Source organism: Mus caroli, unplaced genomic scaffold, assembly GCF_978045245.1.
Source record: "Mus caroli unplaced genomic scaffold, Mus_caroli_1 scaffold_11, whole genome shotgun sequence".
NCBI lineage: Eukaryota > Metazoa > Chordata > Mammalia > Rodentia > Muridae > Mus > Mus caroli.
This window is the reverse complement of record NW_028227266.1, coordinates 69,815,341-69,839,942: the sequence shown is the minus strand read 5'-3', so window position 1 is coordinate 69,839,942 and position 24,602 is coordinate 69,815,341. Positions and strand designations below refer to the sequence as shown.

The 24,602-nt window shown below is 45.6% G+C and overlaps 1 protein-coding gene and 1 long non-coding RNA gene across 2 annotated transcripts in view; both read left to right on the top strand.

The window, feature by feature from the left end:
* The first annotated feature begins 667 nt into the window (after positions 1-667).
* LOC110302483 (uncharacterized) lies at positions 668-6,366 on the top strand. Its single transcript, XR_002378803.1, has 4 exons — positions 668-714; positions 1,704-1,852; positions 4,836-4,948; positions 6,202-6,366. It is a non-coding gene; the product is annotated as an uncharacterized LOC110302483 (long non-coding RNA).
* Positions 6,367-6,457: 91 nt separating this feature from the next.
* The window catches only part of Aqp9 (aquaporin 9), a 45,176-nt gene continuing 27,031 nt past the window's right edge, over positions 6,458-24,602 (top strand). The window contains exon 1 of the mRNA XM_021172079.3: positions 6,458-6,811. Within this exon, the coding sequence (XP_021027738.1) occupies positions 6,701-6,811 (111 nt within the window). The 5' untranslated portion in view covers positions 6,458-6,700. The remainder of the gene's footprint in view (positions 6,812-24,602) is intronic.

Genomic DNA, 24,602 nt, shown 5'->3' with positions numbered 1-24,602 from the left:
TAGACAGAAGCATCGCAAAAAAGCGGGCAAACTATGGCTTCTCAAGTAGAGCCCACTTCCAGAAAGGTCACTGAGGTAGGATGGGGAAAAGGGGGAGGCTGCCAGGATCAACACCATTGCATGTCTGGTGCCCTGATCAAGGCAGCGATATCTGGGGATTGGGTGTTATTGTTGTGACGTTTCTCCTCACAAAGTTAAAAGGACAACGGAGTTCCATGAGTGATGAATCCAGCAAGCAGAACCTCTCCCACAGGATGGCAGAGTGACAGGTGACTTCCTTCAGCGCGCAGCTTCCCACATCTGCCCAACTCCCACAGCCACATGCGGTACCCGCACAGCTCTGCAGCTGGAGCAGGGTTGTCTATAATTCACAGGTCAGAAGAGATTAATTTGGCGCCAAGCCCGCACAAGGCTCCCTTCAGGGAGCGAGCTGCTGAGGGCTTCAGTGTTGTAGGTCAGATGAGTTGGTATTATCTTATTGTAGAGAGGACGGACCTGCTGCTGTGTGCAGAGCGCCTGCACCCAAGTTCGTCTTCCTTGGGACACAAGGAGGATGGCTGGAATCATGCCCTTCCCATCCTGGCAGATTTGCGAGCTCCGCAGTCAGCATGGGGGAGGGGGTTGTGTGTGACGTCAGGTAGTAACTGTTAACAGCCTCCTGTTCTTCCTAGTACAGAGCGCTGTGGGCTTTTAGGAAGTCCCCACAGTTGCCTGGTAAGGGCCTGCTATTGACATTTCACCGTGATGTCCCAAATGGTTCTGGGAGGTCCGAGGCTCCGTTTTAATGGGAGAACTAGGAAATAACCAACTGTTGCTAAAAGGAGCTTGCTTAAATTATGGCACATTTGTACAAGGGAATATTGCACAGTCATTAGAAAAATGAATTGTACACTGGCATAGAAAGGAACAGGAGAGCAAAACCAGTTCGACCTAGTAAACATCTCACTTTTAGGAGGAAAACCATACACGTCTACTAATGAGAATCCTATAGGAGTGTGTTCCAACTCTAGTTATCTCTGAGGCCAGGAGTTAGGAGATTTGGACATTTCACTTAAATGTTTACGACTTTTTTGAATTAATATGATTTTATATTCAGGAAAAAAAAGTTACCCCTCACAACCCCCAAATGAAGGAGAAAGTGATGAAACGGTAATTTGAAGTAAAAAAAGAAAAGAAAAAAAAAAAAAAAACAGCCATGAAAAAATGTTTTCAGCATAAGAGAAACTTGTGCTTGTTTTGGTCCCTGGGATAGAAGCCAGTTTAAGAAAGAAAGGGGGCCAGTTGAATGTTAACTGGCTGGAGTCCCACAGAGCCAGGATTAGTGTGCCAGAATGAGGGCTCACTGCAAGAAGACAAAGGAGAAGACAGAAACAAAACTGGGGCACATTTTTGAGGAGGAACATGAAAAGAATTATAGCCAATGAACCCTATTTCTTTTTCTGTGGGATCCCAGGGACAGAGATCAGCCGTGCTGGGAGAACAAGTAATGGGAACTGAAGGGGCCTTGGGGAGGCACGTGCCTGCTGTGGAGAAGGAAGCAGAGTGGGATCTGGATAGTCAAGTGTACTCAGGGCTCCCTTGGGGTCCAGCCCCACAGGGACAGTCGATTATAACTCCTGGTAAAAATCTGGAGTCATCAGCATCAAAGGTTAACTGGAGACACAGCAGCAGTACTAACAGTGTATCCTAATTACCCACCACAGGGAAAAATCAATACTATTATATGAGTTTTCCTAGTATCATCCAGCTGCCTGAGGAGAGAAGACTTGAGAAAAATCCATGGCCAAGCATACCCAGAGTTGGGCTTGAGGGGTAGACCATAGCCAGCAGGTCAGTGGATCTCAAGATGCAGGTAAGTGTACCTGTGTCATGGAGCCAGGCTCACTCACTAAAAAGTAGGTGGGGAGGGAGGCTGGCTTTGCAAGAATGGTGCTAGGCAGATTTCAGAAAGAGTATGGTTTAAAAAAAGAAAAGAGGAATGGCCCTTTCAATCAGTGAGATGAATTGCAGTGTTAAAAGATTGTACAAGAGGAACCGTCCTGGCATGTGACATCATTTCCAAGAGTGAACGGGCAGAGCTAGAGTAGAGCTAAAACTGAACAATGTAGGTGAAGTCAAAAAAAAAAAAAAAAAAAAGTGACATCAGGGTATGGGGGCAGGGTCCGATTTGTGGACAACTGACGATCTCATGAGTGGGCAAAATTAGGCATGCAGAAGAGAATGTTGGAGCCAGGGAGGGTCACATTCAGATGCGAGGCCTGGGCATTTCATATGGCACTGAGTTAGGACTGTCTACAGCAGAATGGGTCAAGGTGACAAGTGTAGAACAGCCTTCCAGGTGTCTGTCTGTGGGGTTTTAACTCAGTGTACCTCTATTTTATTGGGTGGGGCAATCCTTTGCAGGACCTTTTCACTTAGACTATTATTCCTGAGCAAAAGAGATCTGGGTTTTTTTGTTTGTTTGTTTGTTTGTTTGTTTTTTAATCCCCAGTGCCTAATGCTGTGTCTGATGCCTGGCCAGTAGTTAGTAAAATGTTTTCCTGGATGGCTGAGAGGGTTGGATAGATAGACGGAAGCATGAAAGGATGGAGAGAGGGATGAAGAGGATGGAAAATGGATGGATGATGGGGGCATGATGTAAAAGGATGGCTGGGATGGTATAGATTGGCTGATGGATAGATGTCATGGATGGATGGACAGATGGATTGACAGACAGATGGGATGGGATGGGATGGGATGGGATGGATTGACTAATGGCTGCATGGATGGAAATTACCAGGACAGATGGATTGACACAGTTGGGATGGGATGGATTGACTAATGGTTGCATGGATGGAAATTACCAGTAGCCCCATGCATCCATTTAGAACATTAAAGGGGAGAGTGTTTCCATAAAGATCCCTCCCAAGATGGAGGAAGGGCAGAGAGACAGATGTACACTGCTTACCCCTCTTAGGGTACTTGGGAGGTTTTGCTTGGTGGCTGTGAGGAGTTAATGGTTGACGATGAGCTATGGTGATAGTGAATAATAGATGCTAACCTCCTTCACCTAAGCATGAAATCTCTATTTCTAGGCTCTTCACTCTCTCTCCCGGTCAGTCCTAATGGCTCCATTGGTCATCTCTCTGAACCCAGGCACCCTTTGCATGTGGGCCCACACTGCTTCCTGCTTCATATCTCTCCCATGCATGTGTGGTTCCACATCACACAAGTGGAATTCATAATCTCCACTGCAGTCCTGGGCTTCTCCAGGGCTCCTCTCCTATCGCTTTGTGCCACCTGCCCCAGCCAGCTAAAGACCCAGCAAAGCACTTTGACGGTTTCTTTTCTTTTCTATGTCTAACCTACCAGCCCTTTCCGTTTCAGGACATTTAAACAGCTTCTACTTCTTCCACTATGAAAACTGCCACTCAGTTTTAGAGTCATGTAACACCTCTACATGAATCTATATGTGGCTATTTAATCCCCTCTCCAACTCACAGCTTGAATTACCTTTCTTAACTGATTAAATTTGCTCATTGGTAGTTTAATGTATGTACTTAGGGCACTCTGCTTACTGTCACTCCTGTCCCTGTCATTCTTCTTCCTCCCCATAGCACCTTGTCTTCCCCATAGCACTCTGTCTTTGTCTTGTCTGTGATCTGTTATCTGTTGTTGTTTTGTTTCAGGACAGGGTTTCCTCTGTGCCCTCACTGTCCTGGAACTTGCTCTTGTAGCTAGGGCTGGCCTTGAATTCATAGATCTGCCTGCCTCTGCCTCCTGAGTGCTGGGATCAAAGGTATGAGCCAGCCCAACTTGGCTTGTGACCCATTGATTTTAACCAGGACTGTCTGTGTGGCCATGAGTTTAGAGCTGTGCCTTAGAGCCTGGTGGGCAACCATTTGTTGCACAACTAAATCCATCTGTAGCTAAGTTGTCAGGGACAGCTAAGGGAGGATGATCTTTTTAAAAACCCAAAGACCTGACGACCTCATCGACCTGTCTAATCTACTCCAATGATTTATGACACTTTTAACCTGATACACAATTTACAAGGCTCAGTATAGTCTTGTTTCTCCCACCCCAGCTCATTCTTCACACTGTTCCTTCCTTCACCCTGGAGGCTAACCACAGTGGGTGTTTCTTTGGTTCTTTTATAGTTGTCATGGTGCTCCCCCATCCCTCAAAGCCTTTCACACCCACTTCCTTCCCCATTTCATGTGAATAGCCCCTGTGCCTCCTGATCTCAGTTTAGACATAACTTCCCAGGAGACACTGCAGAGATCTCTCCAACAAGGTGGACTCCGCTTGCCATATTTGCACATGGAAATACAACACCCCCCCCCCCCCCCCCGCCGCCGGCAGAGCATGTGTCCTCGGCTGGAGTTGTCTGTTCGTGTCCCTGTGTGATTGTGTCTTATGTTGGTCTCCGTCATAGCCAGCCCTGTGACAAGCAAGACTGCCCTGTGCTTTTGCTACAGGCAGTGCTTGGCACACAGCAAGTATGCCATAAATATTTGTCAGGTGAGTGAGCGTGGACTCTGAAGAACACGCTTTGTGTCTTATTAGCTGAAGTCAGAGCAATAAAGTCCTGTTCCTCTGGTCTAGCCACCAGGACTTGGGCATAATGTGGTCATAGGAAACTCTCCAAGACAAAGCTATCCATGATCACCTAGCCAGGAGTTAAAGCAAACCTCTGGGTGTTTCATCTACATCCTCATCATGACCATTTAATCAGGAATTAAAGCTGAAATGCTAGGTTGTTTTTATTTATTTATTTATTTATTTATTTATTTATTTATTTTTGAATATATAGCATTGACCTCTTCGGTCTGAACTGTAAACTTTACCTGCAGTTTAGGTGTTTGATCCTGCCTCTGGGCTCTTCCCAGCTGCTCTGCTCACAGCCTCCCCTCACCCCTTCCAGCCTGCCTCCTCAGCTGGAAATGATTGAGGGCCTCCTGCAAAGGTAGAGGAGGGCCCCAAAGAAGACTGGGAACTGGGCAGGCTGCTCTGAGGGAGGAAAGGAGGGAGGAAGGGAGGGAGGGAGGGAGGGAGCATAGCATGGGTTCAAGTCAGTGGACTGCCTGGGGGTGTTTAGAGACTACTGCCTCCAATTCTATCTTTTCAGACAAACCAGCTTTGGAAATCAGGGCTTGCTTATTGATCAGGACAAAAAGCTATTAGATGTAGTCTGTTGCCTGTGAGGATGTTAATTCATCAGATTTAAACTAGACACCTAAGTGGGGCATAGTTACTCCTCTCTTCTTTAACTGGGATGGGATTAACTGGTCAGGGGGCTAGAATTCCAGCCCTCTGCTTTCTCTGTCCTTCTGATTCTTGAATCCTAAGCTCTGTTTACCAGATAGGGAGACCACTTCAGTGAACAAGAGGGAGTTCCCATCTTGTCCCATAAACACCTTAACACCCTCCTCTCCCCTCCCCTCCCCTCCCCTCCCCTCCCCTCCCCTCCCCTCCCCTCCCCTCCCCTCCCTCTTTTTCTTTCTTTCTTTTTTTTTTTTTTTTTTGGTTTTTCCAGACAGGGTTTCTCTGTATAGCCCTGGCTGTCCTAGAACTCACTTTGTAGACCAGGCTGGCCTTGAACTCAGAAATCTGCCTGCCTCTGCCTCCCAAGTGCTGGAATTAAAGGCGTGCGCCGCCACCACCACCCGGCCCTCTCTTTCTTTCTTTCTTTCTTTCTTTCTTTCTTTCTTTCTTTCTTTCTTTCTTTCTTTCTTTCTTTCTTTCTTTCTTTCTCTCTCTCTCTCTCTCTCTTTCTTTCTTTCTCTCTTTTTTTTCCTCTCAAGACAGGGTTTCTCTATGTAGCCCCAACTGTCCTGGAACTCATGTAGACCAGGCTGGGGCCTTGAACTCACAGAGATCAACCTGTCTCTGCACACACACACACCCCACCCCCACCCCACCCCACCCCACCCCACCCCCAGCGCTGGGATTAAAGGCAGCACTAACCCGATGCCCCATAAACTTACATTTCGGAGCCTTTAAACTGCCCTTCCATAAGTTAATTTAGTTATTTCTAGAGCCCTTCGGCTCTCCAGCAGTCCCATGAACTCCCTGAGGCACTACTAGAGCCAGACTAGTCTCTTGCCCTTACACTCTCCAGTTTGGAAGAAAACCTTCAGTAGAGAATGTTCACAGTGAAGGTGTCTATACCTGATTGAACTATTCTAAATTACACCCAAACTGCCCACTTCCGAATAGGAGAAAACAAATCATCAGAAGGCTGAAGTTGTGTAACAGATAAATCTCTTCTGGACCAAGGCCCATCTCTGGTTTGGCAACCCAACCAAGGTAGCATCTCTTTTCTCATCTCCTGGAAAAAAAAAAAAGAAAGCCAACAGAGAAAAAGTAGCCAGAGAACAGAGAATAAAGGTAATGATTAATCTGTCAGGTACAAAAAGAATCATTTTGAGGATTTGGAATTATAACTCATTAATGCAAACAAATAGCAGTGAGCTGGGAGGGAGGGAGGGGCTGACAGCAGAGGCAGACAAGGATTAAGTCACAGCTCCTAATTAGGACAGGCTCTCTGACACAGTCAGGTATCTCTTTAGTCGCCTCCAGAGATCCGTGCAGAGCTAAGTGAGTTTGGTTTTTTTTAAATTCTTTTTTGTTTGGTTTGGTTTTCATGTGGTAGTGAAGGCAGGAAACGGAGCGAGCAGACCTTGGTGGAAAGTGTACCTCTGGCAGAAACCCCAAGATGCCTTCTGAGAAGGACCGAGCCAAGAAGAACCTCGTGCAGAGGCTGGCCCTGAAGAGCCGTCTGGCTAAGGAGACACTCTCTGAGTTCCTGGGCACCTTTATAATGATTGTGAGTATTGCTCGATTTCCATTTTCCCAGTTCAGACCTAACCCCGCCTTCCTGGCTGCCAAGCGTCTGGAGCTGGGCGTTTGTTTTTTTGTTTTCCCTGATTATCAGTTCCAGTCCCTTCTAGGAGGCAGCAATTTACTTTCTAGGTTGCTTGTCTATTTGGCGACCATTAAGAACTTCGTTCGCTCTTAATGTGTAGCCAAGACAGTTGATAGGAGTGGAGAAGGGGGGAGGGGAGTACTTCTTCATTTTAAAGTGTCTCAAAGTGGCTTTTATGATGAAAGAGTTGTTAGACATTGCTTCCCATTTGGTGACTGAGTCACCTGAAACAAACATTAATGGTCAATAGATACGGATAGCGTGGAGCAGGCTGCCAAGAGAGGTGCCTGGCAGTTTTATTTATTTGTTTGTTTGTTTGTTTGTGTGTGTGTGTGTGTGTGTGTGTGCATGTATGCACACAAGTGCATCTGAAAATGGCCTGCTGGAGTCAGCTCTCCTTCCACCATGTGGACTCTAGGGATGGAGCTCGGGCCATCAGACCTGGCAACAGGGACTTTTATCTCGTGAGTCATCTCACTGGACCTACTTAGTAAATCAGAACTTGGGGTTGGTATGGTGTGTGTGTGTGTGTGTGTGTGTGTGTGTAGCCCTGTGTTGGTTTCATATAATTTCTCCCTTTTGATTGAACTTGACTTGAACAAATCTCTCAAGATCTTTAAATTGAACTTCATAGAGATAAACATGGACAGGCCTAAAAATCTGGAAAAGAGATTGGCTCAGCTATGAAAACAAACAAAACAGAGAACAGAAACTAATGCTAGTTACTGAAGTGGTGTGAGCCTTGGCCTCAGGCTTTTTTTTTATGGGACAGCTACTTATTTCAATTTAATTTTTTAGAAAGCACACCTGCCAGAGAGAGAGACTCTTACTTCAGGTATAATTTCAGCTTCTCGCTCTCAAAGATTTATCTATTTTATTTATTTGAGTACACTGTAGCTGTCTTCAGACACACACCAGAAGAGTGCCTTGATCCCATTACAGATGGTTGTGAGCTACCATGTGGTTACTGGGAATTGAACTCAGGACCTCTAGCAGAGCAGTCAGTGTTCTTAACCGCTGAGCCATCTCTCCAGCCCAACTTCTCAAGATTCTAGAGGACTGTCCTTTTTTTTTTTTTTTGGTTTTTCGAGACAGCGAGACAGGGTTTCTCTGTGTAGTCCTGGCTGTCCTGGAACTCACTCTGTAGACCAGGCTGGCCTCGAACTCAGAAATCCACCTGCCTCTGCCTCCCAAGTGCTGGGATTAAAGGCGTGCGCCACCACGCCCGGCTCTAGAGGACTGTCCTTAAGTGTGCATGTTATTCTTGGCTTTGGATCGTTGAGAAGGAGCGGGGCAGGATGTGTCGGCTGAGTCAGGACTGGAAGGGCTCTCTTCCTTCTTTCTTTTCGCTGTCCGGAAGCTCCTTATTTTTCTCACCATGGTCAGGGCTTAGGTCTGGGTGGTTAGAAGGAAAAGTGGGGGGGAGCCCCCAAGTTATCTTTCCAGTCAGAGCTTCCTGGAAGATTGCCCCTAGTCAGTTATGGAGATGCTTGGGAGTGTTCTCATTGTTGTTGTTGTTGTTGTTAAATTAGGGTCTCATTACCTAGCTCCAGTTGGCCTAGAATTCACTTTACAGACCAGGCTGGCTTCAAACTCAAAGAGATCCACATGCTTACGCTTCCAGGATGCTAGGATTAAAAGTGTGCATCTCCATACCCACCCTGGGTCACGATGTTTGAAAATCTGACCTTATAGAAGGAGTTGCCAGCACAGTCTGACTTGAGCCTGAAATGACTTTTAGCAGAGAATGGAAGCAGAGCCTGTTATCACCTCTCAGTGCAGAAAACAAAGAGGAAGGCTGCTCAACTTCCTTTTCTACAACCAAAAAAGTTTCAAAGCCCTTCCCTCTTTCTTAAGAGTCAGTTTCATAATCCCATCACACATTAAGACGATGAAAACTGCTTCTAGCCATTCACCCTTGAGATCATGAAGTCCTGAGCCAGCTCCCTCTTGCTACCATCATTCTGCTTCCTTCCCTAAGGCTGGCTCCAGAGACTTGAGGTTGCCTTTTCCGAGGCTAGAAATCCTCAATCTCCACCCTCCCCTGCCCTTTTCAAGCTTGCTGTAAAACAATTTCCTGGAACTAGCCCGTGAGATAATAGATCATAAGACCCTCATCTCAGAAAGACCCATCCTCTTAGCCTGGAAGGAGGAATGTCATTGCCGAGAGGGACAGAGAAGAATCTGGAAAGACAAGATTGCTGACTTCCCACTCAGTGAGTTTTATTAACTTGTTTTTCGGTGCTTGGAACCAAGCCCTAGGCCTTGTGTACATGGTATTTAGACACTTTCCCTCTGAGCTATGCCCTCTAGCCCTACCCTAGTTATATGGCCTTGAACGATGTTCTGACCTTCACCTGACCTTCATGCTTCAGCCTTGTCTATGTAGTAAAAAGTCTCCATATAAAGTTGAAAAGACAACCAAACAGGCAGAGGGTCCTAGAGGGTGTATGTAGAACCTGCATTTCTCCTCTCATTCCTCAATCTTCTCTTCCTTTGTTCGCCTCACGGAATCCTTTAGAATAAACCTGTGAACTCAGGGTTGCCTTGAGTTCTGTGAAATGCACAAGTTGACCAATGGAAGCCCAAGGAGAGAGTTGTAGGAATTTCAAGTCACAATAGATCAGTCAGGAGTACAGTTCAAACAACCGGGAGTTTACAGAAGGTATCTGCAGTCGGGGAAGGTCACTCTGAGACCTCAGTGCTCGCCCAGTAGATCCCAATGCAGTCTCCACTCAAACTGTGCCATTGTTGAGTATCATTGATGTCAACTGCAAACTAGACTGTCTGATTACTGATGGGGAGTTAACTCCATGGATTTGTGGTCACTATGTTCTGTGTTGACTTCCATGGAATGAGAACAGTTTCACCCACACAGACCATCAATTCCGGGCAGAAGCTAGACACAGAATAGCTAAACGCTGCATGGTAGAAAAATGAACTTTATTCTGGCCAAAGGCAATTCTGTCATGAATGATGAATTCCAATTTACATCGTATAGTTATTTGCTAAAAGTAAAGCTTGGTATAATATAGAACTTTAGTTGTCGTGTTCTGTTTTGTGTAAGCCTGAAAGAGAAGTGCAGATAAGAAGTGTAAGGTTTTGGTTTTTCGAGACAGGGTTTCTCTGTGTAGCCCTGGCTGTCCTGGCGCTCACTTTGTAGACCAGGCTGGCCTCGAACTCAGAAATCCGCCTGCCTCTGCCTCCCAAGTGCTGGGATTAAAGGTGTACGCCACCACGCCCGGCTAAGAAGTGTAAGTTTTTAAAGGACAAATCCCCTGACAGTTGGATGACAGGTGCCGCCTGTCAAGTTTCCAATGTGTATCAGGCTGCTGAGGCAGCTAATTACCAAGGTGGCCATAGTCACTGTTGCCATGAGTTCATAGTTTTATCAGTAATAACAAGTTGCAGCTAACAGTTTCTTTTTTTATCTTCCATAAACTGCTGAGGAAAGGGGAGGGTGAGGCCTCGAAGAGATAAATGCCCACACCTGAAAGGCATTAAAACGTATTTCTTTCCAATTGGAGAGCTTAGCATTTCAAGTTTTAACCAAGGCCGGGACAACTGTACGGTAGATTAGACACCCCTACCCCGACTCTCACCTCACCACCGGCCCCCCACTTTCTTCAGCATTTCCATAGATAGAAGCCTTCAGCTGTCATGCGCTGAATAAGAATTGATTGGTAAATGGCTGGCCAGGCTGATGACACTAGGCATGGCACCTGGGTCACCCAGTGTCTTCACCTCTCCTGTGTAAAAAACAAACAAACAAAAAGACACAAATGAAAGGCAGGCAGGAAGGAGCCAAAGGCAGGGATTGCTTGCCTGGGTTTGCAGCACGGGACTAGCAAACTGCAGAAGTTGCATTAGCCCCAAGGTTCCCTGGGGGAGCTAGCAATGTCCCACTGCTTAGGGCTGTACTTCTTAGGGGTGTTTTGGTTTCAAACAATGCGTTTAGCCCCCCCTGAGTCTCAAAAGCAGCTAACACAGAGGTAAGAACTGAATGCTGGGGACTCATAAAGTTCCTGGAGCCAGAAATGGTGCTAGAATTCTGGCTCCTCTTCCCCCTTTCTTGCCTGGGGCTCCCCTACCCCACCCCATCCCCCACCTCCCATCCTCCTGGGCATCTGCCAGTGGCTTTCCTCTGCATCTTCCACAGAGCTCTGAACAAATGCAGATGGGACCTACATGAAAAAATGAAAGTCTCTTCCTCCACTGAACTTCCCAGGACCTGTGGCTATTTTGCACTCTTTTTCCTAGAGGCTATGGCTGCCTTGTGCTCTTCTTTCACCTCTCTTTCCATACTTGGATTCTTCAATGCAAAGCTCCTCTTGTGGAGCTTAGGATGCTAACACCTCTTACCTTTGATGCTGAGGGGAAGGGCATTTTTTCTGAAGTGGAAGCTATGGTCAGTGGGGAAGACTGGTAATTCGTTCCTAACCACCAAAGATTCTCCCATGTTGGAGACCTATCTTTTGGCATCTCAAGAGTGAAAAGAAAACATAACTGCTTTAAATAAACACAATGCCCTTGATCTGTGCCCTGGAGGGAAATGAAAAGCAATTGTCCTGGAACACAGAATACAGAGGGGTAGGGGCGTGGGCAGCATGGACGTCGGACATCACAGACCCCACGGAGTACAGGGGTCCTTGTTGCTCTCCTCCATGACTGGGCACCTCTCTGGGAGCATCAGCAGGTTTCAAGTTCCGTTCTGGGTAGGTTCTTGGTCAGACATAGTCAGAGAAATAATTGTTGCCATAAAGTGCATGCGTTCCAGACAGCAAGTGCACTTCCTACTCAGGAGATTTTTCAAAGAATATGTGGTCAGTGTTTCAAATGAATTCATCAAGTTTTTAATTCAGCCTCCTGATTAAAGGAGATATCCACTTCATAGGGCATAATCCAATGTAATTCTGGTCTACTAGGTGACTCAGAAACACTGGGTACTAAGCTAAGGGTGAATAGGCACAGGTTGATTGATTCCTTTCTGTTGAAAGGGGAGCTGAGGCCCAGGTGATGCAATTCTGGGTTCTGGACGCCTAGAGCCAGCAGCCTTAGGCTCCTGGGCTTCCTCTGTCCTTTTTCCTCCTGTGAGCACAGAGCGTTCTCTTCTGGACTCTGCCTTGTTTCTACCTTTTCTGGAAGACAGAGAAAGGAAACTGACCAGATCAGTTTGTCCAGATAAAGAAACAGGAATAGCGCCCTGAACTTTCTCATTCAGGATCCCCCAGCCCTTGTGCTGGCCTTGATACGCTGACTGCAGCCACCATTATTAGACACCAGAGATGTCACATGATCACTACTCAGAGCAGATATGATTGTGGCTGTGGCATTTGCTAGAAGGCCCTACTAGCAGTATGGGGACGTCTTTGTTTCCTACAAACATACTCTAAAGCTCTTGCAACACTTGGGTCCTGAGGTGGCTCCGCCACCTGCCCATCCGATCATGACTCTTAAGCCCCACTGACTGTGTAGTTCACAGCTTTCTTTTAGCTTTTCTGTTTTCTGGATTCTCTTGGAGACCTCTACTCCCAACACTAAGGGCAGGGCCTCACTTTGTAGTTTTAGCTGGCCTGGAACTTGGTATGCAGACCAGACTACACTTGAATTTACAGAGATCTGCCTGCCTTGCCCCCTGAGAGTTGAGATTAAAAGTGTGGGTCACCAAATATAGCTGTCTCTTGTGAGACGATGCAGGGGCCTAGCAAACACAGGAGTGGATGCTCACAGTCAGCTATTGGATGTATCACAGGGCTCCCAATGGAGAAGCTAGAGAAAGTACCCAAGGAGCTAAAGGGATCTGCAACCCTATAGTTGGAACAACATGATGAACTAACCAGTACCCCGGAGATCTTGTCTCTAGCTGCATTTATATCGAAAGATGGCCTAGTCGGCCATCACTGGAAAGAGAGGCCCATTGGACTTGCAAACTTTATATGCCCCAATATAGGGGAATGCCAGGGCCAAAAGAATGGGAATGGGTGGGTAGGGAAGTGGGGGGGCGCTATGGGGGACTTTTGGGATAGCATTGGAAATGTAATTGAGGAAAATATGTAATAAAAAATATTAAAAATTTAAAAAAAAGTGTGGGTCACGACTCTCAGCATGAGACTTCGATTTTTTTCTCGAGACAAAGGACCTACTGAGAACTGGATCTCAAAAGATTGGACTCTTCGCTCTCTTCCTTTTTTTTTGTTTTTCGAGATAGGGTTTCTCTGTGTAGCCCTGGCTGTCCTGGAACTCACTCTGTAGACCAGGCTGGCCTTGAACTCAGAAATTCACCGGCTTCTGCTTCCCAAATGCTGGGATTAAAGGCGTGCACCACCACGCCTGGCTTGTCAGGGCCTTTCTGTTTCCTCTCCAAATACTCTTCTAGTTCATTGTTTTGCAAAACCACCTCCCACTTGAATGATGAAGGCTGAGGGTTACAGGAAGCTAGAGCTTCCAATAGGCCTGTGGGGCAGTGACTCAGAAGTGTCTGCATTCAGCAGCGCCCTGGCTCACTCAAGCCAAAGATAGTTGCTACAGCTTGTTAAATCTGCCCAGAGTCTATGTGTTAAATCTTTGGTCCATAACCTGTGGTGCTATGGAGAGGCAAAGGTGCCACGAAGGAAGTTAGGTCACTGCGGACTCTGGTCCCTTCCTTTCTCATTTTGCTTCGTCACCGTGTTCCTCCCCATGCACTTCACCGAAAGCCTGAAGACAAGGGAGCCAGACCATCAATTTAAACCCCTTAAGCTATGAACCAACAAAACAAACCTCTCTTCCTCTTCCTCTGCTCCCTTTCTTGTTTTGTTTTTGAGACAAGGTTTCATTCATGTAGGCCAAGATGGCCTCAATCTTGCTGTGTAGGTGAGTTGGCCTTGAGCTGATCTTTCTGCTTTCCAGCTTTCGCCATTGGGGTTGGTTATAGGCATGTGTCACCATGCCTGGCAAATCATGCCTTCTTGCATGTTGTTTCTTGTTTTGTTAGATCCACAGGAAGCTAAGCGACATGGAGGGTTTGTTTGTCTGAGCTGTCAGGATCTTCTGTCCTTAGGCTTCCACATGGGGGCTTCAGTCTGATGTGGAGTCTGATGCCACCGTCTTTCAGATGATGGACCAGAGACTCACAATCTTACAGAACTCTGCTCTGTTTTGGTTCCCACACAGCAGGGCATCGGAACTCTCGAAGTCAATTCCACCAAACCTCTCATCATTTTTATTATCTATTTGTGATTTGTGTATAGTGTGTGTAGTCCTTTGTGTTTCTGTACCTGGGTGTTCTCTATCTTTAAGAAAGCCTAAGGCTTGAAAACTCCAATCCTGTAGAAGAGCTAACTCTCCCCTACCCTAGTCCTGGGTGTTTCACAGGGGCTCTGGGTGCAAAAGATAGCAGGCCTCCCTCCTCCAAGTAGGATAAATGCAGGAAAGTGTGGAGTGAATGGGTCATCGCTCATTAAACATAATTTTTACAACCAGACACACTAAAAAGTTCGGGCTTAAGTGGCATGCCCAAGCAGGTAAACTGCAGAGCCGGGAATACAATCTCTGCTTTCCCTCCACTCTGCTGAAGTGAGCATTCCTGGAGATGCTTTTGAATTCAGGCTGCCGTTTCTTCGTGCAGCTGTATGTTACTGCATTGGCAGCTTTGTATATGGCTTTCTAGTCTTTCTGCCTTCTTGGATGTATGTAGTGGAATTTAAGGGTGTGTCAAGACCTCATCAACCGCTGCTCTCTCTAGGCCACAGTCCTGTAGTGGGCGTCTTTGTACAGGTCTCCTGTACCTGCTTGCAAGCTTCAGCTTGATGTATGTTTTTAAGATTTCTCTTCAAAGTGAAATCTTTGTGCTTCCAGTTGTAACCTATGACCCTTTTCCACTTTCCTTATATTCAAGTATGGGCGTTAATGCCCTGTTTCCCTACTTCCCCCCCCCCCCTTACTCTCTTGAAAGATAGGACAGAGAATTTCAGTAGTAATTTCCCTCTAGCCTGCTGTGATGATCATTTTTGCACACACTTCTCTGAGCCATCAGGTTTTTCTTTCCTTGTGAAGACACGTGTATTTCAGGACAATGTGTGCTCCCTGCTCTCGTCTTCTGACCAGTCAGTCCTCTTTGGGATTTCAAACATGTTCTTCACAGTTATAGGATGTGGGTATTTTAGAACCAGACAATAAAGCTATCCTGTGGTTTATCAAGGCCAACTGCTTTATTATTATTATTATTATTATTATTATTATTATTATTATTATTTGGAGCCCCGAGTCAGTAGACTTTATTTTGATGTGTATTGTAGAATAGGTGGCTGTCATCCCTGTCTGGAAAGACAGCCAGCTGGCCCAGCCCCACTCTGAGCACACTTCCCATTCTTCGTGGATCTAGATGACATCTTTGTCATATCCCAGGTTACATATGTGTGTAGTTCATTTCTGTGTCTAGACCAATCAGATTGAACAATATGACTAATGACCAGACAGACAATTTTTAAAATTGTCACTTTGTCAATATTGTCAGCTTTTGTTGTTGTTGTTGTTATTTTGTTTTGTTTTTTTGGTTTTTTGAGACAGGGTTTCTCTGTGTAGCCCTGGCTGTCCTGGAACTCACTTTGTAGACCAGGCTGGCCTTGAACTCAGAAATCCGCCTGCCTCTGCCTTCCAAGTGCTGGGATTAAAAGTGTGTGCCACCACGCCCGGCTATTGTCAGCTTTTTATTTCACTAAATGAATTGCAGATTCATCTTATCAAGTTCCTTAAGAGAAAATATGAGTTAAAGTTATACATCATTCTAGATACAACTGATAACTTAGTTCAGAATATATATATAAATGTTTTGCCTGCAGATATATGTGTGTGTGTGTGTGTGTGTGTGTGTGTGTGTGTGCCATGTGCATGCATGGTGTCTCCAGGAACCAGAAGAGGGCATTGAATTCCCTGGAACTGGAGTTGCAGATGGTTGTGAGCTGCCATGTGGTTGCTGGGAACCAAACCTGGGTCATCTGGAAGAGCAGCCAGTGCTCCTAACCAGAGTTTCTCACTATTCCCAACATCGTATTTTCTATATATTGTCCTTGTTTTATTGTCTAGTTTTATTGCTAAGGTTGCAGTGGGCCCCTGAAATGGGTTGGAATTATTTCTCTCCTACCTATTTTAGAAAATGCTTAATTTAAAAAAAAAAAAATTATTTCCTTATCTTGTATATGTGTGGTCATGTGTGCATGGGGAGGTCAGAGTATATTTTGCCAGTTCTTGCCGTCCACCATGGGGGTCCTGGGAGTTGAACTCAGGTTGTCAGACGTGGCAGCAAGCACCTTCACCTTGGGAGTCATCATCTCACAGGCCCAAGAATACTTTCTCTACGGTGGGAGTTATCCAGTCCTTAAAGATTGTTCAGTGTATATATACACTGGAGGAAGGAGAGAGAGGGGAGACTTCTTTAAAGGTCATTAATCAACATATTTAAGAAATTCAGCCAGGTGTGGTGGCACACACCTGTGCTTCTAGTTTTTTTTGGGGGGGAGGTGCGGCGGAGTCAAGGAGGGTCAGGATTCAAGGTCATCCTGAGCGCCAGGCTTAGCTTGAAGCCCACATGGGCTACAGGAGACCCTTCTCAACAAACAAACAAACAAACAAACAGCCCCAATAAATTAGAAGAGAAAGGAAAAAGATAGACATTGTGTCTCGTTTGCTGTTTCAGACATTGTGTCTCGTTTGCTGTTTCACACATAAGTTTCAAAGTTGCCAATACTTTGAAAAGTAACGGTTTTTAAAGCAACAGTGTTGACAGGAATCTACATACCTTTCTCTGGCTCTTGAGATCTCTACTGAACCTTGTAGCCTAGCGGTGGGTGCCTCCTCTACAGCTTTTACAAACAAAGGCTTCTTTGTTTTCTGCTCCAGCAGTGTCTGCTCTGACCATTCTGTCTTCCGGCTGCCTCCACAGCTTTCCTCGCCCCACATCTGCCCCACTCCGTGGGCCCTTTGTGTGCTGTGGGAACTTTGCCTTGTGTTTGAAGAAGCTCCTTACAGTCCTAACTCTGACCATCCATTCCCTTCCATTAATCTCCTTTCATATCTCAATTCCCCATCACTATCATTTTTTAGTGAATTTAAAAAGATAGAACGTCTACTTCTCCTTTGATGATTCCATACACGAAACCAATCCCACGCATTCCAGTTTCCCACCTCCTCCCACAGACCCCTCCCATCAAGCCCACTCTCCTTTTACTTTGTTGATACTATTATCAGTGCAGGCTTACCTACATTTACTCTCAACTACTGACTCATTTTATAATTAAAAAATGAGTTGTTACAAGCTTCCATTTTATTACAATATTAGTTAGGGTTAAGGTCTCGCTACCAACCTGTCCTGTGTGCCGCTGTTCAACGATCTACAGCTTGACAGTGTTCCCGAGGCCTTAGGTCACCGAGTTGTTCCCTTTTGCTAAGCTCTTCCTGCTCTGCCCTCACTCTCCGCGTACAGTTTGTTTATCAGATGTCATTTCTCAGGATCTGCTCACTTGAGTGATCAGTTGTGCCTGTTTGGGATTTGTTGAGTGTAGTGGCCAGAGCGTCCAAACTTCAGGATTATCTTGAGTGCGCATCTCAAAGCGCTACTTTCAGCTACAGTTTTCGCTGCTATGAGAAACCTCCACAAAAGCAAAATCTTTGGTCCTTGCTCCTGCCAAAAAGGCACGTGGGAGAAACATGCCTCCACCTCTGTGAACATGCTCCTTGCTAAGTGATCAACTAGTGACTTTATAATAGGCAGGCATCTTCCAAGTTTCTCTTGTTTCTGTTTCAGATATATTATCAGCCTTTAGGTCCTTTAAAATCTGTATTTCTTCGGTAGATAGAACTAAACTAAATAGATACTAGAACTAAAAAAATTAATTCTAAGATTTTCTATTACACGACTGAATACATATTCATTCTTCATCTTCATTGTAAAGCCTTGCCATTTTTGCCAGTTGTGGAGAACTATTACCTTTGTTACCCTGTCTTTCTTGTAGTCTGTTTTTAGAAATTGACTGTGTGACTTTCTCCATCTTTGTTGACTGTGTGACTTTCTCCATCTTTGTGTTTGTTTATTTTGTTGAGACGGGTTTCTCTAGACCAGGTGTTGGCATCGAACACACAGAGACCTGCCTTTGCTCCCAAGTGCTGGTATGAGTTTGTATTTCTCATGGCCACTCCCTTCATGCTGAGCCTCCTTTGGTTATCTTACATCGGCCTGAGGCTCACTACCTCCCCATTCCACTGCATCTAATCCGGGTAACACTAGACACGGAAACTTGAGTTTTGTTACTGTAAATTTTTAAGGATTTATTTATTTATTTTATAAATATGAGTACACTGTAGCAGCACAGATGGTTGTGAGCCTTTATGTGGTTGTTGGGAATTGAATTTTTAGGACCTCTGCTCGCGCAGGTCAACTTTGCTCGCTCTGGTTGGCCCCACTCTCTCTGGTCCTTCTGGCCCAAAGATTGATTTATTATTATACATAGGTACACTGTAGCCGACTTCAGACGCACCAGAGGAGGGTGTCAGATCTCATTATGGGTGGTTGTGAACCACCATGTGGTTGCTGGGATTTGAACTCAGGGCTTTCAGAAGAGCAGTCAGTGCTCTTACCCGCTGAGCCATCTCGCCAGCTCCTTTGTTACTGTATTTTTATTTCTTTAACTTTTCCTTAGTTGCCTTCTTTTGTCCCCCATGCTTATTGGTTTTATAACTTTGTCCTTAAGCCCAGAATATTCATAATGGTTTAGGTCTCTTCCATCTTCTCAAGATGTTGGGAGCTGGTCATCTGATTGCTTAATCTATTGGCCTTCCTTCATGGAGGAGTAGCAGTTATAAGTGTGTACTGTAAATGCCATAGGGGTTTTGTTTCTTTGTGGGATTTCATATGGTCATCTCACATTGGTTCCTCTGAAGCAGATTTTCTTTTGCTCCTAAGAGATTATCGTGGTCCAGGGCTAGGGCTCAGTCAGTAGAGTGCTTGTCTAGCAGACAGGAATCCAGAAGTCCATTGCATTCCTAACACCACATAAACTGGGCGTGAATCCCCAAATCCATTGTGTTCATAATAATAATAATAATAATAATAATAATAATAATAATATGGGCATGGTGCTAGTGATTTGATCCACACCTATAATTTAAGGCCTGTGGAAGCAGGAGGATCTGTGGTTCAAGGTCAACCTTGGTTACCAGTGACTTCGAGGACAGCCTGAGCTACCTTAGACTCTCAAAAAATTATAATTATATGTACATATATATCTGTGTATATATGTATATATATATGTATATACATATTATTGTGAAGCAGAAAAATAAAAACAGATGGTCAGAAGAAGGAACCTGCTGCAGAACACTGCCCTCTAAAGAACAGCTCTGTGTTTGTTTCTTCTCTCTGGATGAGATGGATGACCACAGAGAGGAAGCCACCTCATGCTTCCTCTCCACAAAACTGGTCCTGTCCAACTCCTTAGCCCTCAAGCCAGCAACTGCTCTTTTTGTTTTCCTTTGTCAGCCACTATTGTGAAGGGACAGACTTCTTCCCTCGAAAGTTTCCATTTCCAATAGCTTAAAAAGAAAGGTCTGGCAGGAGACAGCTATATCAGGCTCCTGTCAGCAGGCTCTTGTTGGCATCTGCCTAGTGTCTGGGTTTGGTGGTTGTATATGGGATGGATCCCTGGGTGGGGCAGTCTCTGGGTGGTCTTTCCTTCAGGCTCTGCTCTGAACTTTGTCTCTGTAACTCCTTCCATGGGTATTTTGTTTCCCATTCTAAGAAGGAACAAAGTATCCACACTTTGGTCTTCCTTCTTCTTGAATTTCATGTGTTTTGCTAATTGTATCTTGGGTATTCTAAGTTTCTGGGCTAATATCCACTTATCAGTGAGTGAATATCATGTGAGTTCTTTTGTGATTGGGTACCTCATTCAGGATGATATCCTCCAGATCCATCCATTTGCCTAAGAATTTTATAAATTCATTGTTTTTAATAGCTGAATAGTACTCCATTGTATAAATGTATCATGTCTCCTGCGAGGCTCTGCCAGTGCCTGGCAAATACAGAAGTGGATGCTCACAGTCATCCATTGGACAGAGCACAAGGTCCCCAATGAAGGAGCCAAAGAAATACCCAGGGAGCTGAAGGGGACTGAAGCCCCATAGGAGGAACATCAATATGAACTAACCAGTACCCCCAGAGCTCCTTGGAACTATACCACCAATCAAAGAAAACACATGGTGGAACTTGTGGCTCTAGCTATATAAGTAGCAGAGGATGGCCTAGTTGGTCATCAATGGGAGAAGAGGCCCTTGGTCCTGTGAAGATTCTATGCCCCAGTATAGGGGAATGCCAGGATCAGGAATGGGAGTGGGTGGGTTGGGGAGCAGTGGGAGGGGGGAGGAGATGGGGGATTTTCAGAGGGGAAACTAGGAAAGGGGATAACATTTGAAATGTAAATAAAGAAAATATCTTAAAAAAAAAAAAAAAAAGGTCTGCCAGGTGGGCAGGGGAATGGGAGGGTGGCGGTGCGTGGGGCACAGATCTAGAAGCTGCAGCCTCCGGAGCTGCTGGAGTCAAAAGGACCCTGATTGTGAATCTTGTCTTTTCATTTGGACTCAGAAAACGTTTTTGTTATTATTGTTGACTCTCAAAAGGGAGCTTCTCCTCCTCTTCCTCTTCCTCCTCCTCCTCCTTCTTCTTCTTCTTCTTCTTGTTTCCAGAAGTTGGTTTACCTGCTTTTTCTTTGATGACACGGTTCCCATTACCTGCTAAGAAAGGAGAAACCTGGGACTAGCAAGACACTGACTCCTCCATACTCTACAGACTGGGGTGAAGATGCAGCTTGTATAAAGACACGTTTTTATTTTTTAAGTTATGTTTTAGGATATGTGTGAGAGGCTCTGGCGAGCAGGAAGCTATGTGTAGCGAGCTCATGGGGAAGAGAGGACAACTTGGTTCTCTCCTGCTGTCTTAGCCAGGGCTTCTATTCTGCACAAACATCACGACCAAGAAGCAGGTTGGGGAGGAAAGGGTTTATTCAGCTTACACTTCCACACTGCTGTTCATCACCAAAGGAAGTCAGGACAGGCACTCACACAGGGGAGGGACCTGGAGGCAGGAGCTGATGCAGAGGCCATGGATGGGTGCTGCTTACTGGCTTGCTTCCCCTGACTTGCTCAGCTTGCTCTCTTATAGAACCCAGGGATTGCACCACCCAAAATGGGTTGAGCCCTCCCCACTTGATCACTAACAGAAAATGCCTTACAGCTGGATCTCATGGAAGTATTTCTCAAGAGTGGCTCCTTTCTCTGTGATAACTCCAGCTTATGTCAACTTCTATCGTGGGTTCCTGGGACTGAACTCTGGTCGTGGTCAGGTTTGGCATCCATCACCTTTACCTGCTAAGCTATCTCACTGGCTCCAAACATAACATTATTAGTTACTATGGAGAATAAAATATGAAGTGTGGGGAAGAAAGAAGGCAAATTTCTTATGTTTCTACTTTGAAATTCTTTGTATGCCCCTGCGCATTCTCTTTACCATTTTTTCTCCCCCAGTGAAATGTGTCTCTTCCCCCTGTTATAGAACATTGTTTGTGAAGTGCTGTGAATAGCAGTGATTCATGGGTGGAAGGGAGCATGCTGGCCTTTCTAGATGCACTTGTGAGATTGGAGGTTACATGAACTCAAGCAGAATTGACAGAAGCCTTCAGGCTCACTATAAAGGGGGAAGTAGAATATATATTTAGGATAGCTGGACCATCGACTCTTCCTTGTTTGAGGAGCACCTAGTGGGTCTGGTGCTTTGTGGAGACTAGTATCCTCAGAATCGCAGACCCTGGAATGAACCTAGGAGACACACCAGTCCCCAGGCTCCTCCGCCCCGGGGGATCTTCCAGGGTGAAAGTGACAGAGGTTTCAGTGGACGTTGCCAGGTGCTGGGCAGGCAGGGAGAACCATTCTCATCAGCTGGCATCTTATCTTACACAGCCCAGGGACCGAAGCTTATCCTAACATGACGTGTGCTTTCCAAGCCAGAGCCTGATTAGCTTCTGACTCCGGCCTCTGGAATCAGGATCAAGTTCTCATGAAGCAGAGCATCTGGGTCGAGTAGAGGGATGTGGGTGCCCTTTGTGAGTCAGAATGGGAGCCCATTTTTCTTCTCAGCCTGGTCGAGATAAAGGAATTCAACGCTCTCTCATTTCTGGGGCCTGAGTTAGTTGGGGGACATCTTTTCTCCTCCGAGGGCACTGGGCTTGGCCATTTGGCTCTCTAACCAGCTCCCAAGTTGAAGATCCCTCTCTCTTGACAAGCCCATCTCAACGTAGGGCCTTCTCAGTAAGACCATTCTCTCAAGGTACGAGCCTCCAGAAAAATGCCTGCTTAACCAGAATGCCCAGATGAAAGATCTAGCTCTTTATGACTTTTTTTTTTTGCTATAACTGTGGAAGTTTTATTTTTGCAATTGAAAACTTACTGTCTAGAAAGCTGAGCATAAATACACACAGTGTTCTCATAGAGAACCCAGAGAAGCAGTGGTTCTACCCCAGAAAGAACCCAGGGGGACCAGAGGACCTGGCTCTGGCTCAGACACTCAGACTCCAGTTATCTATTTAAAATTTTTACTTTATTTTTATGTGTGCATGCATGCGTGCATGTATGTGTGAATATGTGTACATTGGTGCAGGTCCCTTTGGAGGCCAGAAGAGGGCCCCAGATCTCCTGAAGGAGTCACAGGTGAGTGTGAACTCTCCAGCCTGGTTGCTGGGAATTGAACCCTGGTCTTCTGCAAGAAGAGTATGTGTTCTGCTCAGCTATCTGTCCAGCCACAGACTTGATTCTTAAACCCAGAATTATAGGGAGGAAGCCAAGTACCTGGCCTTGTCTGGCCTACAGCACATGGGTTCTAAAGTGTTCCCCGTGCATCCATTCCATAGTGGAAGAAGTAAGACGCCAAACCTTGGTCCAGTCACTCCCTGTTTGTGTGAACCAGAGGAGCTCTCCTAGCCTGTGTCAGCTATGGCTTCCATATCTGTAAATTATGACAAGTGATCCGATGCACAGCTCCAGGGAGGACCAAGGCGCTAATCTACAGAAAGTACTTAACTCACAAAATGTCTCGTTGCTATGACGTTCTGTGACCTTCTATAACTTGCTTTCAGTCATGGTATCTTATAGCAGCGAAAAGTACTTAATACAGATATTAATCCTAAGTAGCTCCCCCAAATGCTGGCCAGTGCCATAGCTTAGGACATAGCCGGTTCTGTGGTGTGTCGGTGTGGGGAGCACCCCAGAGTGCAGAGCAGAGGACAGCCTCAGGTGTAGGCTCTCACTGTCTGCTTTGTTTGAGGCAGGGTCCCTTTGTTACTCTCTCTGGTATATGCCAGGCTACATCAAGGCATCAAGTTTCAAGATCCTCCTGTCTTTACCTCCCACCTGGAGACAGGAGACTGGATGTAGGTATGTGGGACCAAGCTCAGCTTTCTGTGGACTCTGGGGATCAGAATTCTGGTCCTCTCGCTTGAGCAGCAAGTGCTTTAAACACTGAGCCGTCTCCCCAGCCCTGGGACATCTTGCTTGACACTTTAAAGGAAGTGATAGATATATAAGATCCTCAAGAAGGGTCACAGACAGCAGCAGCAGCAGCAACAGCAACAACAAGACCACGAGGGCCCAGTCTCCCCTCTTCCTTCTTACTGCCCTCAGCAATTCATAAACATTATTTCATCATGCGAAGTTCCATGTTGTGTCCAGTAAGTGGTTTGTCACAAGCTTGTGACTCAAACTGTTACTTTTGGGACTTCCAAATAATTTTTCTTAGAAATCACACTTCTTTGGATTTTTATTTTTTTTAAATCATCTTAGCCCAAGCTTACTGTCCCCCCCATTTCTCCAATCATGATTGCAAGAAAAGAAGTTTTGCTTGTGCTTAACTAATTTTCATCGAGTATTATTTTAGCATGAGTATTAGAAGAATAAGCACTGCTGGCAGACATGATTGCATTATGGCCTTTGGGGAGTATGTTGAGACATTGTCTCACCTAGGACCAGATAGGTAGATGAGAATCTCTTCAAACTTCTACCTCCACGTGGTAGGTCTTCCTACGTCCATGTGGCACCCACATTCTGGGATTACAGGTAGGCCATGCCTTTGTGCGGTGCTGAAGACTGAATCCAGGACTTCCTGTATATTAGGTAATCACTCTATGAACTTGGCTCTATATCCAGGGGACACTAGTCTTGAGTGGTAGCTCTCAACCTTCCCAATGCCACAACCCTTGAATACAGATCCCCATGTTGTGGTGACCCAACCCCCCCACCAACCATAAAATTATATTCATTGCCACTTTATAACTGTGATTTTGCTATGGTTATGAATCATAATGTAAATCTCTGTGTTTTCCAATGGTCACAGGCAACCCCTGTGGAAAGGATCTTTCCAACCCATAGGGTCATGACCCACAGGTTGAAAACCACTGGCCTTTTTTTTTCCTTTTAGATATTTTCTTTATTTACATTTCAAATGTTATCCCCTTTTCTAGGTTCCCCTCTGAAAATCCCCTATTCCCTCCCACTCCCCCTGCTCACCAATCCACCCACTCCTGCTTCCTGACCATGGCATTCCCCTATACTGGAGCATAAAATCCTCATAGACCAAGGGCCTCTCCTCCCATTGATAACCAACTGGGCCATCCTCTGC